At 36.9% G+C, this 15962-nt stretch overlaps 1 protein-coding gene across 2 annotated transcripts in view; it reads right to left on the bottom strand.

The window, feature by feature from the left end:
• The window catches only part of BRCC3 (BRCA1/BRCA2-containing complex subunit 3), a 130651-nt gene that overhangs the window by 103023 nt on the left and 11666 nt on the right, over window positions 1–15962 (bottom strand). For both annotated transcript variants that reach the window (XM_037821074.1, XM_037821075.1), the window contains exons 4-5: window positions 10354–10473; window positions 6730–6817 (exon numbers count right to left, since the gene is read on the bottom strand). In XM_037821074.1, the coding sequence (XP_037677002.1) occupies window positions 6730–6817; window positions 10354–10473 (208 nt within the window). The remainder of the gene's footprint in view (window positions 1–6729; window positions 6818–10353; window positions 10474–15962) is intronic.

Here is a 15962-nt window from a genome sequence, read left to right as displayed (position 1 = left end):
AGGTGCCACAAAATACATGAGAGAAACACTGGCAAAACTAAAGGAAGCAATTGATGTTTCCACAATAATTGTGGGAGACTTCAACACATCACTCTCTCCTATAGATAGATCAACCAGACAGAAGACCAATAAGGAAATTGAAAACCTAAACAATCTGATAAATGAATTAGATTTAACAGACATCTACAGGACATTACATCCCAAATCACCAGGATACACATACTTTTCTAGTGCTCATGGAACTTTCTCCAGAATAGATCATATGCTGGGACATAAAACAAGCCTCAATAAATTTAAAAAGATTGAAATTATTCAAAGGACATTCTCTGACCACAATGGAACACAATTAGAAGTCAATAACCATCAGAGACTTAGAAAATTCACAAATACCTGGAGGTTAAACAACACACTCCTAAACAATCAGTGGGTTAAAGAAGAAATAGCAAGAGAAATTGCTAAATATATAGAGACGAATGAAAATGAGAACACAACATACCAAAACCTATGGGACGCAGCAAAAGCAGTGCTAAGGGGGAAATTTATAGCACTAAACGCATATATTAAAAAGGAAGAAAGAGCCAAAATCAAAGAACTAATGGATCAACTGAAGAAGCTAGAAAATGAACAGCAAACCAATCCTAAACCAAGTACAAGAAAAGAAATAACAAGTATTAAAGCAGAAATAAATGACATAGAGAACAAAAAAACAATAGAGAGGATAAATATCACCAAAAGTTGGTTCTTTGAGAAGATCAACAAGATTGACAAGCCCCTAGCTAGACTGACAAAATCAAAAAGAGAGAAGACCCATATAAACAAAATAATGAATGAAAAAGGTGACATAACTGCAGATCCTGAAGAAATTAAAAAAATTATAAGAGGATACTATGAACAACTGTATGGCAACAAACTGGATAATGTAGAAGAAATGGACAATTTCCTGGAAACATATGAACAACCTAGACTGACCAGAGAAGAAATAGAAGACCTCAACCAACCCATCACAAGCAAAGAGATCCAATCAGTCATCAAAAATCTTTCCACAAATAAATGCCCAGGGCCAGATGGCTTCACAGGGGAATTCTACCAAACTTTCCAGAAAGAACTGACACCAATCTTACTCAAACTCTTTCAAAACATTGAAGAAAATGGAACACTACCTAACTCATTTTATGAAGCTAACATCAATCTAACACCAAAACCAGGCAAAGATGCTACAAAAAAGGAAAACTACCGGCCAATCTCCCTAATGAATATAGATGCAAAAATCCTCAACAAAATACTTGCAAATCGAATCCAAAGACACATTAAAAAAATCATACACCATGACCAAGTGGGGTTCATTCCAGGCATGCAAGGATGGTTCAACATAAGAAAAACAATCAATGTATTACAACACATTAACAAGTCAAAAGGGAAAAATCAATTGATCATCTCAATAGATGCTGAAAAAGCATTTGACAAAATCCAACATCCCTTTTTGATAAAAACACTTCAAAAGGTAGGAATTGAAGGAAACTTCCTCAACATGATAAAGAGCATATATGAAAAACCCACAGCCAGCATAGTACTCAACGGTGAGAGACTGAAAGCCTTCCCTCTAAGATCAGGAACAAGACAAGGATGCCCGCTGTCACCACTGTTATTCAACATTGTGCTGGAAGTGCTAGCCAGGGCAATCCGGCAAGACAAAGAAATAAAAGGCATCCAAATTGGAAAAGAAGAAGTAAAACTGTCATTGTTTGCAGATGATATGATCTTATATCTAGAAAACCCGGAGAAATCAACGATACACCTACTAGAGCTAATAAACAAATTTAGCAAAGTAGCGGGATACAAGATTAATGCACATAAGTCAGTAATGTTTCTATATGCTAGAAATGAACAAACTGAAGAGACACTCAAGAAAAAGATACCATTTTCAATAGCAACTAAAAAAATCAAGTACCTAGGAATAAACTTAACCAAAGATGTAAAAGACCTATACAAAGAAAACTACATAACTCTACTAAAAGAAATAGAAGGGGACCTTAAAAGATGGAAAAATATTCCATGTTCATGGATAGGAAGGCTAAATGTCATTAAGATGTCAATTCTACCCAAACTCATCTACAGATTCAATGCAATCCCAATCAAAATTCCAACAACCTACTTTGCAGACTTGGAAAAGCTAGTTATCAAATTTATTTGGAAAGGGAAGATGCCTCGAATTGCTAAAGACACTCTAAAAAAGAAAAACGAAGTGGGAGGACTTACACTCCCTGACTTTGAAGCTTATTATAAAGCCACAGTTGCCAAAACAGCATGGTACTGGCACAAAGATAGACATATAGATCAATGGAATCGAATTGAGAATTCAGAGATAGACCCTCAGATCTATGGCCGACTGATCTTTGATAAGGCCCCCAAAGTCACTGAACTGAGCCATAAGGGTCTTTTCAACAAATGGGGCTGGGAGAGTTGGATATCCATATCCAAAAGAATGAAAGAGGACCCCTACCTCACCCCCTACACAAAAATTAACTCAAAATGGACCAAAGATCTCAATATAAAAGAAAGTACCATAAAACTCCTAGAAGATAATGTAGGAAAACATCTTCAAGACCTTGTATTAGGAGGCCACTTCCTAGACTTTACACCCAAAGCACAAGCAACAAAAGAGAAAATAGATAAATGGGAACTCCTCAAGCTTAGAAGTTTCTGCACCTCAAAGGAATTTCTCAAAAAGGTAAAGAGGCAGCCAACTCAATGGGAAAAAATTTTTGGAAACCATGTATCTGACAAAAGACTGATATCTTGCATATACAAAGAAATCCTACAACTCAATGACAATAGTACAGACAGCCCAATTATAAAATGGGCAAAAGATATGAAAAGACAGTTCTCTGAAGAGGAAATACAAATGGCCAAGAAACACATGAAAAAATGTTCAGCTTCACTAGCTATTAGAGAGATGCAAATTAAGACCACAATGAGATACCATCTAACATCGGTTAGAATGGCTGCCATTAAACAAACAGGAAACTACAAATGCTGGAGGGGATGCGGAGAAATTGGAACTCTTATTCATTGTTGGTGGGACTGTATAATGGTTCAGCCACTCTGGAAGTCAGTCTGGCAGTTCCTTAGAAAACTATATATAGAGCTACCATTCGATCCATCGATTGCACTTCTCGGTATATACCCGGAAGATCGGAAAGCAGTGACACGAACAGATATCTGCACGCCAATGTTCATAGCAGCATTATTCACAATTGCCAAGAGATGGAAACAACCCAAATGTCCTTCAACAGATGAGTGGATAAATAAAATGTGGTATATACACACGATGGAATACTACGCGGCAGTAAGAAGGAACGATCTGGTGAAACATATGACAACATGGATGAACCTTGAAGACATAATGCTGAGCGAAATAAGCCAGGCACAAAAAGAGAAATATTATATGCTACCACTAATGTGAACTTTGAAAAATGTAAAACAAATGGTTTATAATGTAGAATGTAGGGGAACTAGCAGTAGAGAGCAATTAAGGAAGGAGGAACAATAATCCAAGAAGAACAGATAAGCTATTTAACGTTCTGGGGATGCCCAGAAATGACTATGGTCTGTTAATTTCTGATGGATATAGTAGGAACAAGTTCACAGAAATGTTGCTATATTATGTAACTTTCTTGGGGTAAAGTAGGAACATGTTGGAAGTTAAGCAGTTATCTTAGGTTAGTTGTCTTTTTCCTACCCCCTTGTTATGGTCTCTTTGAAATGTTCTTTTATTGTATGTTTGTTTTCTTTTTAACTTTTTTTTTCATACAGTTGATTTAAAAAAGAAGGGAAAGTTAAAAAAAAAAAAAAAAAAGAAAAACAAGGAAAAAAAAAAAGATGTAGTGCCCCCTTGAGGAGCCTGTGGAGAATGCAGGGGTATTCGCCTACCCCACCTCCATGGTTGCTAACATGACCACAGACATAGGGGACTGGTGGTTTGATGGGTTGAGCCCTCTACCATAAGTTTTACCCTTGGGAAGACGGTTGCTGCAAAGGAGAGGCTAGGCCTCCCTATATTTGTGCCTAAGAGTCTCCTCCTGAATGCCTCTTTGTTGCTCAGATATGGCCCTCTCTCTCTGGCTAAGCCAACTTGAAAGGTGAAACCACTGCCCTCCCCCCTACGTGGGATCAGACACCCAGGGGAGTGAATCTCCCTGGCAACGTGGAATATGACTCCCGGGGAGGAATGTAGACCCGGCATCGTGGGACGGAGAACATCTTCTTGACCAAAAGGGGGATGTGAAAGGAAATGAAATAAGCTTCAGTGGCAGAGAGATTCCTAAACGAGCCGAGAGATCACTCTGGTGGGCACTCTTACGCACACTTTAGACAACCCTTTTTAGGTTCTAAAGAATTGGGGTAGCTGGTGGTGGATACCTGAAACTATCAAACTACAACCCAGAACCCATGAATCTCGAAGACAGTTGTATAAAAATGTAGCTTATGAGGGGTGACAATGGGATTGGGAAAGCCATAAGGACCAAACTCCACTTTGTCTGGTTTATGGATGGATGTGTAGAAAAGTAGGGGAAGGAAACAAACAGACAAAGGTACCCAGTGTTCTTTTTTACTTCAATTGCTCTTTTTCACTCTAATTATTATTCTTGTTATTTGGTGTGTGTGCTAATGAAGGTGTCAGGGATTGATTTAGGTGATGAATGTACAACTATGTAATGGTACTGTAAACAATCGAAAGTACAATTTGTTTTGTATGACTGCGTGGTATGTGAATATATCTCAATAAAATGATGATTAAAAAAAAAAAATAGTATTGTACCAATGTTAAAATTCTTGATTTTGAAGAATGTACCATGGTTATATAAGAGAATACCTTTGTGTTTATGAAATACAGACTGAAGAGTATTTAGAGGTAAACGGGAATCATGTCTACAATTTACTCTTGAATATTTCAGGAAAAAAAATTATATATATGTACTCACACACATACACATATGTAGAGAGAGAACAATACAGCAAATGTTTCAAAATGTTAACATTTAGCAAATCTGGGAGAAGGGTATTAAGTAATTCTTTGAACTATTTTATCAACTTTAAGTCTGAAATTACATCAAAACAAAAGTTTAAAACTTTTATTATTATTACAAGTTCTAATCGCAAGCCTTTTCTTTTCTATTGAAAGAACTGTTTTGATAATACAATCTTTGTTAATAAAGGATATCTTAGGCATGCCACTGTTATGTTACAGCAGATCCAGTAAATTACTGTCAGGAAAAAACATTGTTAAGTCTATCACCTCCCTTTTTCTACAATTCCTTGAGGAGCTTTATCACAATCTAGGGTGGGTCTGGGAAAGTGAGTACATGTGTATGTATGTATTTGTGTGTATATATACACACACACACACACACACACACACACACACAGATGTAATTACATACAGAGAAGTGTACAGGTCTTAAAATGTATACTTTGATGAATTCTGACAAATATCTATACCTGTTTAACCAAAATCCCAATGAAGATATACATCTTCATCACCTTAGACCAGGGTTCCTCAACCTCACCAGTACTGACATTTGAGGCAGCATATTTCTTCGTGGTGGGAGGCTGTCCTGTGCTTGGCAGGGTGTTTAACAGCATCCCTGGCCTCCACCCAGTAGACTCCAGGAGCAAATCCCCCACTCCCAGTCACGACAATCAAATATTACTCCAGATGTCAACTGGCAGTCAGAATTGACCCCAGTGAAGAATCACTGCCCTAGAAAAAACCCACATGCCCCATTCCCCTCAGAGACAACCACTATCTTTATTTCTATCATCATAGATTAATTTCAGACAGGTACATTTTCAAAACCTTTCCCAGTTGATTCTGAGAAATCACTACTACCATAGATATAGGAGCACTCATCTATTATCAAAGTTTAAGACTGCACTGCTATTTTTTTGGCATTCATATCACAATGTAAATGAATATAGTTTGCCATCAACTCAAGCCTCTATGACAAGAAATAGCACATCACATTGGGAAGACTATAGACTTTGGGGTGGACCTGGGTTCAGATTTCTAATTCACAGGTTACTATGGGGAGTAGATGAGAAAACATTTGTAAACCACTAGCGTAGTGCCTGACACATAGTCAAGTGCTCAAGAATGTTCATCCACTCTCCCCAAGTAAAGTTACTCTATTTCTTTCAAGAGAGGCAGGTAGAGACAAAAATAAGAATGATTCTGTAAAGGGGAGAAAGATAAAAGGAGGGAAAACAATTTAGTTACATAATACTATTAGAGGGGTGAGAAAGTAGGTTGACAGATCCAACAGCTAGGATGGACTATGTATAAAACAGAGATTTTAACAATTAATTTTGTAAAATTTCACCCTTAGCACACTTGAGTCTTCAGAATGGAAGTTTACTAAAAAGTACTACTGAGCAATCAGTGATTTTAAGTTGTAGTTTAATTTTTTTATATCAGCCAATTGCCAAGCTTTGCTTAGTCTTGATTTCCTGTTACACAGTCAAAATGGAGTGCTGAAATTTTACTTCTCTCTATTAAAAATAATCAATATGACATAAATAATTACTTTTAAAACATGGGCAAATTATATGAAAATAGGAAACCTGTTTCAGGATAAATTTTGATTTTAAAAAATCACAACCTATGTATTGAAGAAAAAAAATGATATTAAGTTCTAAGAACAATAACCACTGCAACCCCATAATACTTACCGACATGTGAAGGCCAAACAGTTATATGAGGATGGGAATGATACCAGCCCACAACTCTCATAGGGCGGCCTGTTAGTTCAGCCAACCTGTGTGTCTGTCAAGGTATTTTCAAAATGTGAGAACAAAATGTGTGATGCTAATAAGGGCTCAGGAAGCATCTTGAGGTTTAAAATAAACCTATTATAATTTAATGTCAACAAAAGAATGAAATAAGATAGATGCTCATAACTTCCCAGACTGCCCATTTAAAGTCAAAGGTTTTTTTTTAATAGTATTCATTTAGTTCCCATTAATTATATAATTACATACTGTTAATCCAATTTAGCTTAACATTTGATTGACACTCAAATATGTGCTTTGTGAAAAGAAGCTTATCTAAATCTACAGAAACCACTTACGTTAACTTGAGTCTATCTTTTCCCATGTTCCATCCTACTCCCATTTTTGAAAAAGAAATACAAGATTTTTTAAATTCATTTGATATTTCTCTAGCAGGCTGCCAATGTCAACATTGCAACTATGGTGATTTTGAGACACCAAATGAACAAAGGCACCCATTTCCATCTCATCTGTCTAGAAATATTTCCAAACGGATATTTTCCTCCTCTATTGTAGAAGTAAAATTTTTCAATCATTCTATTCTAGACTTCAACTTGAGTGTATTAGTGAGAGATACCATTCACCAAGAACTGCTGTTGATATCAGAATATACTGCCGTTGCCTCTGTAAAATGTTGATTTGTTGAGATACGATACTCCTTGCTATACAACTAAGTCTGAGAAATAATAGTTTTTTATAGTTTCTTGTTTTCAAATGTCAGGGGAAGTTAACCTCTTTAAGCCCATTTCCTCATCTGAAGACTAGGGGGAATTCTACTTCACACAGTAGAGAGGGATCATTTAACCTCATTTAGGTAATCCTGGCAAGGTGTTGAGCCCTGTGCCTGGCATCTAGTAAATGTTTGATAAATAGTAATTGTAATGTTAAAATGCAAAAGCATGCAACAGTGTATCCAACCATTCCCCCGTTTGGCGAATAGACTATTTTCACTTTGAAGTTATATTATATAATCACAATAATAAACATCTTTACACAATTATGTTTTGGGAATTTTATTTTGGCAAATTTTGTTTGATTTTTTAAATACCCATCAATGGGCTTTCTATTTCTGGCCAAGATGGAGTAACAGGGACTGGCTTTACCCTCCTGCCTAAAACAAACAAAAAAACTGGACTACCTACATGAAACAATATTCAGGATGCTGGATGTCATGCAAGGAAACAAACAAGGCAACCCTTGACTACCCCAGATCACTGCCCTGAGAGAGAGATTCCAGGCCATGGAACAGGGAAGGGAACTGGAGCAAAGCCCAGCATACTCCCTGAGTTGAGGAGAAGGAACTGCAAGTTGAGGCAACCAGAGTTTGGAGAGAAGACAGCTAGAGAGAGAATCCTGGAGATCTGCAGAGGGTCACCCTCGAGCACTCAGCAGAGCACTGACAAATACACACAAATGGGTAAACTACCCAAGAGCTGGAGAAGGACCACCCAAAGGATTACAGGCGACCATGCCTCATGCTCAGCCTGGACAGGGACCAGCGGCTGCCCCCACCCACCAGAATGGAAAACCTCACAATTCAGGAGGCATCAGGTAGGGTACTCAGAAGGGTCTTCCCTCAGGTGGAAAAATTAATCCTACACTAAAAGCTACTCTGGTCCCACCAAGCAAATTCTTAAAACAAGACTCAAAAAGATCCAGCTGTTTCCAAGTAACTTAACAGCATCTCAGAACAAAGCTCAATAATATGTTTAGGAATGCAAAATTATCCAGCACCCAAGGCAAAATGCACAATATGTGACATCCAATCAAACATTACCAGGCATGCAAAGAAACAGGAAAATGTAACATAACAAGGAGATGGAGAACAGATTAGTGGCTGTAAGGTTAGGAATGGCAGGGGGGCTTGGGGAAGAAGGGGACGGGTGAGTGGGAGGGTGTGACTATAGAGGAGGAGCAAGTGGGAGATCTTTATAGTGACAGGATAGTTCTTTATGCTGACTGCCCTGGTGGTTACAGAAATGTATGCATGTGATAAAATAGCATAGAACTACACACATTGTATCAATGTCAATTTCCTGGTTTTTATATTGTACTCTAGTTATGTAAGATGTAACCTTCAGAGGAAAGTGGGTGAATGATACCTTTCTACTACTTTTGCAACTTCCTATGAATCTGTAATTATATCAAAATAAAGTTTTAAAAGATATAAAAAAGCACACACCATAAGAAGAGATTGATAAATATGATCATGCCAAAAAAATTTAAGTTGATTGGGAAAAAATCATGTCATAAACAAACTGGAAAAAATTGCTATTCTTATCATAAAGGGCTAATTTTCTTAATATACAGAGTACCTATAAATTATTAAGGAAAAGATTTCAAGTGAATAGAAAAACGGGCAAAGGAAATAAGATAATTCACAGAAAAAGAAAACACAAACGACTCTTAAAAATGAAAATCTGATCAAATTTACACTATAAGAAAAATGCAAATTAATATTGCAAGATATAAGATATAATTTTTTGCCAATCAGAGACTGGGTGAGGGTGGAGGGAAACAGGCAACAACCTAAATATGTACATAAAGACAAGCAAAATAAATAATGGCACATTGCAGTCATCAGAATGAGGCAGCTCTATATACTGATATGGACTATTTTCAAGAGGCTCTGTTAGGTGAAAAAAAGATGAAGACCACTGTATGTCAAAAGCTATCATATGTTTTAAACACTTTTTAAAAAGAAAATATTCATATATGCTTCTGTATGCAGGATATATGAAATGCTAATTAACAATTGTTATCTCTCTGGGGATAGTGGGAGAACTTGGGGACAGAGTTTGGAAAAAAAACATTTCTTGTATACTTTTTTGTATCTTTTGAATTTTATATTACCTATTCTTAAAAATTACCTTTTGGTTGGCTACCAGATTAATTTGATCCAAAAGAACAATAAATTACTAAAACAACTGATGCAAATTTAACTTTCTTTAGCTGTTATAGAGTCCAGATGACAGGAAACAAATTCCCCATTTGATTGTTTTTCTGTATGTGTGTATGTGTGTATATATATATGCAAAGAGAATATATATAAAATAGAATATTGCATTCAGTTCTCAGCATTGCACTTTTTAAAGAGGGAGTCCCGGAAGAGAATCTCTCCAAAGGATAGTGATGATAACGAAAGGCCTAAAAATTAAATGTTACTAGGAAAACCGTGGAGGCAGTAGGAAATGGAGTGTGTGTGTGTTGCGGGGGCGGGGGGTGGTGGTGGTGAGGAATATGGAGGAAGGTGGAATCCCCATAGATTTGACCTTGGGATCTTTCAACTTTTAGGAGCAGGAATGTTAGAAATTCTTGATTATTCCAATAAAAGTCGCTCAAAAGGAAAGAAAGAGAGAAACTCTGATTAACCAATTGGATGAAAGGGATAAAGATGAAAACTGGGGAACAGTCACCAGAAACAAAATTATGAAACTGCCTACAGGAAGATGATGGCAGTAAGCAGGACAATGTGGCCCAGACGCCCGAGAGCATGAAAAGCTTCTTATTGACCAATAAGGATATCTCCGCCTCTGTTGAAGCTGCAGACAGCTGCTCTGGAGAAATTTCCACTCGGTCCTTCCTCTTATCAGAACGTCGCAAGATGATGACGGAATGAATGTGAACAATTTTCACACTGTCAATCTAAAGGAAAATCCACAGAAATGGTTATTTCTGTCTCTCTCCAATAATATAGCTCCCTTCAATTACAGATTTTCATTTTATTACATTACCAGGTTAAAGATTCTGTTTTAGAAAATTGCATTTTTCTGATAAATAATCAAATGTTTCAAGTAAAAGATGCCCAACCTCAACATATACATTTCAGAAACAAAAATACAAAGGCTAATATTTAGAGCAAGGAAGCATATTTTGAATGATCAATTAATAATTATTTGCTTCACAACTATGTGCAAGACACTGTGTCACACAAAGGAATACAAGTCAGAGTTCCTGACTTCCATGTGCTTACAATCCAGTTGAGCAGCAAGTGGTATACACAAAAACACACAAACACAATGTAGTAAATAAATGCTATAGGAACTCAGAGGAAAGTAGTCACTCAGATAAGAAAAAAATCTAAGATGCAAAAGGCAGATGAGATTAATTATATATGTAGGTAAATTTTTTAGGTATCAAATGGGTATATGGCATGAGCTATGGAGGTAGAATAGTGTGAGTGACGTTTTGGGGAGACAAGTTGACCAACTGGTCTAGAAAACAGAATTTGAGGTGGAATGGTAGTGGTAAAACTAAGAAAGACGGTTTGGGTGAGAATGCATAGGGCCTTGAATGCCAAGCCATGATTTACAGAATGAACTGGAGGGAAAAAAATGATTTCAGATAGCCTAGACATGAAGTAATGATAAAATATTGGACTAAATACATGACAGAGATGGTGGAAAGAAACAGATTTGAGGTCCATTAAGAATTAAGAATCCATAATATTTGGTAGGTTATGGGCCATGAGTGATGGAGGACAGGGAACTCTAAAGTTTCAAGCTTAGGTTGGAAACTAGGTGGAACATGGGAGGCAGACCTAAGTTTAGAAATGATCAGGAAGGAAGAAAGATGAGCTCATTTTCAGATGAGCTGAACTAAAATAAGAGGATATGCAATTTTTAGAAGGCAGGTGGGATTATAGCTTAGGCTCAAAGAAAATCAGTGGGGGAAATCAATGAAGCATTTATGAGTAGACACAAAAGGCAATGGATGGTGTGGAGAGAGACAAAGCAAATGCTAATACCAAGAGCTGACTATTCTTTTAATTTATATCCATATTTCCTCCAATAAATAAAAAGCTATCCAAGTGTTAACCCATTGAAAAGCAAGTATGAATAGCTCTGCACAGCCTCTGAAAAGTTTGTACACTCTGACATTATTCAACTACTTGTAGTTTTCTGCACACAATGTGGTCCTGTTTCATGCCTCTGTGCCACTGAACACTGTCCCTTTTGCTTTAAAGGTCTTGCCAGCCTTTTTTCACCTGGTAAGCTCTTTTACATCATTTAAATTCCTGATCATCTGAGAAAGAATTCATTCTTCTCCTGTGCACATCACTTCTTTTATAATAAACACAATGCATATTTCTGTTACAGCATATATTATACTGTATTCTATTTATTCACATAATTTTCTCCCCTACTAGGCTGTAAGTACCTTAAGGATAGGGGCTATGTTTTATTTATGTTTTTTATCCCCAGCAACCAACACAGTGTCTGGCAGGCACAGAGTACACAATAAATGTTTGAAGTACAAAGAAATAATCTTTCCTGTAACAGTCATTGAAAACTATTATATTTATATTAGAACACTAAGAATGATAAACAAAAATATAAATTTAAAAAAGACAAGGCTGAACAGCTTCTGCTTCAGGGTATAAAGAGTAGCTTGAGGCTGATCAAGGTTCCTGCCAAGAACTAGAAAAGCCAGGGGAAAAAAAAAATCAGAAAGCTATTGAAGCAATGAGGAGTAGAAGGTCCAGGATTCTGGAGAAGAGAACCACAGAGAGAAGAGAAGGTCTGCAGCTGCTTCCTCCCTGGGAGCATTTGCTGATTATGGGCATAGAGCAATAGGCTGAGAATATGGGATTTACCCATGCAGAGGACTGCTGCTGAGAGTTAAGAAATCAGTAGATCTCTGGTGGTCTTGAGGGGCTGGTAAAATAAAAATTGAAAATGTAAGTGTTCAAAATCCAGGTGAGACAAACTCCAACCCAGCAGTCTGGACTCCTGAAGACAATTATATAATAATGTAGATTACAAGGGGTGACAGTGTGATTGTGAAGACCTTGTGGATCACACCCCCTTTATCTAGTATATGGATGAGTGGAGGAATGGGGATAAAAACTAAAGGACAAACGGGGTGGGATGGGGGGATGATTTGGGTGTTCTTTTTTCACTTTTATTTTTTATTCTTGTTCTGGTTCTTTCTGATGTAAGGAAAATGTTCAGAGATAGATTGTGGTGATGAACGCATAACTATGTTATCATACTGTGAACAGTGGATTGTATATCATGGATGATTGTATGGTGTATGAATGTATTTCAATAAAACTGAATTTAATAAAAAAAAAAAAAATCCAGGTGAGAAGAGAGGGGCAAAGAACTAAACCTGACACACAGCCAGATTTTTCCCTCAAGATGTTGGCCAGGTAAGAAGAAAAAATGGAAAAAAAAAAAAAAAAAAAAAAAGCAAAAGCTCTCTGAAAAATAGAGGAGAATATCTGGAACTTTGCCATGTTGAGGAGATAAGCCTGAGAGTTGAGGTGAACACACCAAGCTCTCAGTTAAAAGCACTGGAGGACCATGCCCTAGAAGCAGAGTGAACTGGAGATAAGCTGACCCTTTCCAAAACTGTGGTCCAATCTGCATGCAGGCAAGATTAAGGTGATCAGTCTCTATCTTCTGGGCACAGGATAAGATGAACCTTACTTGGAAGAAGATACCATAATCTGAAGCCTCTAAAATTTCTTATACATAGTCCCCAAGATTCAATCAAAATTTAATAGGCATGTCAAGGCATTACATGACTGAAAAACCAAGAGAAAAAACCAATGACAGAAACAGAACCACAGGTGATTCAGATACTAAAATCAGTAGTCTTCAAAATAACTATAATTAATATGTTTAAGAAAATGGAGAAAAAGTAATTTTACCATAAAATTGGAATTTATAAAAAGAACCAAACAGAAATTCTGAATCTGAACTTAGGAATTCAATAGATGCAATTACAGGAGATTGGATATAGCAAAAGATAAGGTTAAAGAACTAGACATCAGATTAATAGAAAAGATCCAAACTGAAGGATAGAGAGAAAGAAGAATGGAAAATACAGACACACAAGAGACACATGGGTCACAATGAAAAGGTCTAACATACATGTAATAGAAGTCTCAATAGAAAAGAGAATGATATAGAAATGATATTTGAAGGGATAACATTGGAAAATTTTCCAAAACTTATGGTAGACAATATTCCAGAAGCTTGTAAACCCCAAGAAAGATAAGATCAAAAAAATCTAGTCACATGATAATTGAACTGCCAAAACCAAAGACAAAAAAATTAAAAGTAGAGTGCAGGTGCAAAATGGTGGAGTAGGAAATTTTACAAGTCACTTCCTCTGCTACAAAAGTGAAAGAGCTAGAAAAAGAGACTAGAATTAACTAAGTTGTAACTCTGGAACCAGAAGGGACATTTAGAACAATTACAAGAGTGCCAGAGAAAGCAAGAGGCTGCCAAGAGTTAAGCTTAAGTGAAAGCATGAAGTGATGACCAGCACTCTGCACAGCCCATGGCTATGGATATGGCTGTAACAATATGGCCCAGATTCCAGGAGTGGCCCACTGGGGCCAGGGCTGGCAGAGAAAACCTCCTCTTTAAAAGTTAGGGTTGAGGGTCAAAATGACTCTGGGGGATCCCCAAGGGACTAGTGCAGAAACTGGCCTCAGTTTTGGCCCTCTGGGCAGCAGCACTTCCAGCTTCCAAGAAGCATCCACCTTGATGTAAAGAGCTAGGCAACCTTCTGTAGATGCCTTTTTATCCTTCTGTATGGTAGCATTTCCTGGTCTGGCAGATCCCTACAGCACAGCATAGACTCTGGCCTTGGTTTCAGCCATTCTGCAGCAATTGCTTCTGGTCTCAAACCAGCATCTACCAGGACTTAAAGACCCAGTGCACTTGTTCATTGGTTGGGCTCCTTCTTTCTCTCTTCTGTTGTTTAGTCTGGGGGATCCCTGAGGGCCCAGCACAAATGCTAGCCTCAGGAGCAGCATCTTCTGGCCTCACACTAGCATCTGCAGGGACATAAAGAGTCGTGCAACACTTTTTCTTTGGTTTTTGGTTGGTTGTTTTTTTTCTTTTATTGTGTGTGTGTGGGGGGGTTGTTTCATTGTTAGTAATTTTTTTCTTTTTTTCTCTCTCTCTTTCCTTCTTTTCTCCCCCTTTTCTTCTTTTTTTTTTTTCTTCTTGTTCTTAGTCTGGTGGACTGAAGAGCAGGAAAATTTGATTTCCAGAATGGCTACAACATAACACTGAGAATATTTACAAAAAATTGTAAAGCATATAAGGAGACAGGAAAAAAAGAATTTGACAGAAAACATTCAAGAGGAAGCACAGTCTTTGGAATCACTAATCAAAGATATTAGGACAACTCTCATAAATAGGATCAATTAACTAAAGGAAAACATAGATAAAGAATAAATGAAATCAGGAAAATAACATGAACAAAATAAGTATTTTGATAATGACATAGAAATTATAAAGAAGAACCAAATGGAAATTATGGAACCCAAAGTACAATAACTGAAGGTTCTTGAACCATACTGGAGGAGGCAGAAGAAAGGATGTACAAACTCAAAGGCCAAACAATTGAAATTGTTCAGGTTGAACTGAAGAAAAAAGAATGAAAAAAAAAATGAACAGAGCCTGAGGAACCTGTAGCAACCATCAAGCATACCAATGTATGCATCATCAGAGTCCCAGAAGGAGAAGAGACAGATAAAGGGCCAAATTTATATATATATTTGAAGAAATAATGAGAGAAAATCCCCCAAATCTAAAGAAAGATTTGAATATATAAATCCAAGATGTTCAACAAACACCAAGCAGGATGAACCTAAACAGATCTACATCAGGACACATTATGATCAAACTGTGCAGTACCAAGGACAAAGACAGCAAGACAGAAGTGACATGTCATATATAAGGGGCCTTTAATAATATTAACATCTAATTTCTCAATAGAAACCATGGAAGCTAGAAGGCAATGGGAGTACAGATTTGAAGTGCTGAAAGAAAAAAAAAAAACTGTTCCCAAGAATAATATTCACAGTAAAATTGTCCTTCAAAAATGAGGGGAAAATTAGGACATTTCTGGACAAACAAAAACCAAGGGAGTTCATTACCACTAGGCCTGCCTTAAAGGAAATACTAAAGGAAGTCTTCCATGTTGAAAGGAAAGGACGCTAGTCATTATCTTGATGCTAGATGAATAAAGATCTTCAGTGTAAGTCATAACATGGGTAAATATAAAATCCAGTATTATTTCATTTTCCATTTTTAATGCTGTACCTTACTTCCTATAAGGCTTAAAATTCAAATACATAAAAAACAGGTGTTAATCTTTGTTACTGG

The sequence above is a fragment of the Choloepus didactylus genome, chromosome X (assembly GCF_015220235.1).
Source record: "Choloepus didactylus isolate mChoDid1 chromosome X, mChoDid1.pri, whole genome shotgun sequence".
NCBI classification, from domain to species: Eukaryota; Metazoa; Chordata; class Mammalia; order Pilosa; family Megalonychidae; genus Choloepus; species Choloepus didactylus.
The sequence above is the reverse complement of the archived record's forward strand: the minus strand, read 5'-3'. Positions and strand labels throughout refer to the sequence as shown.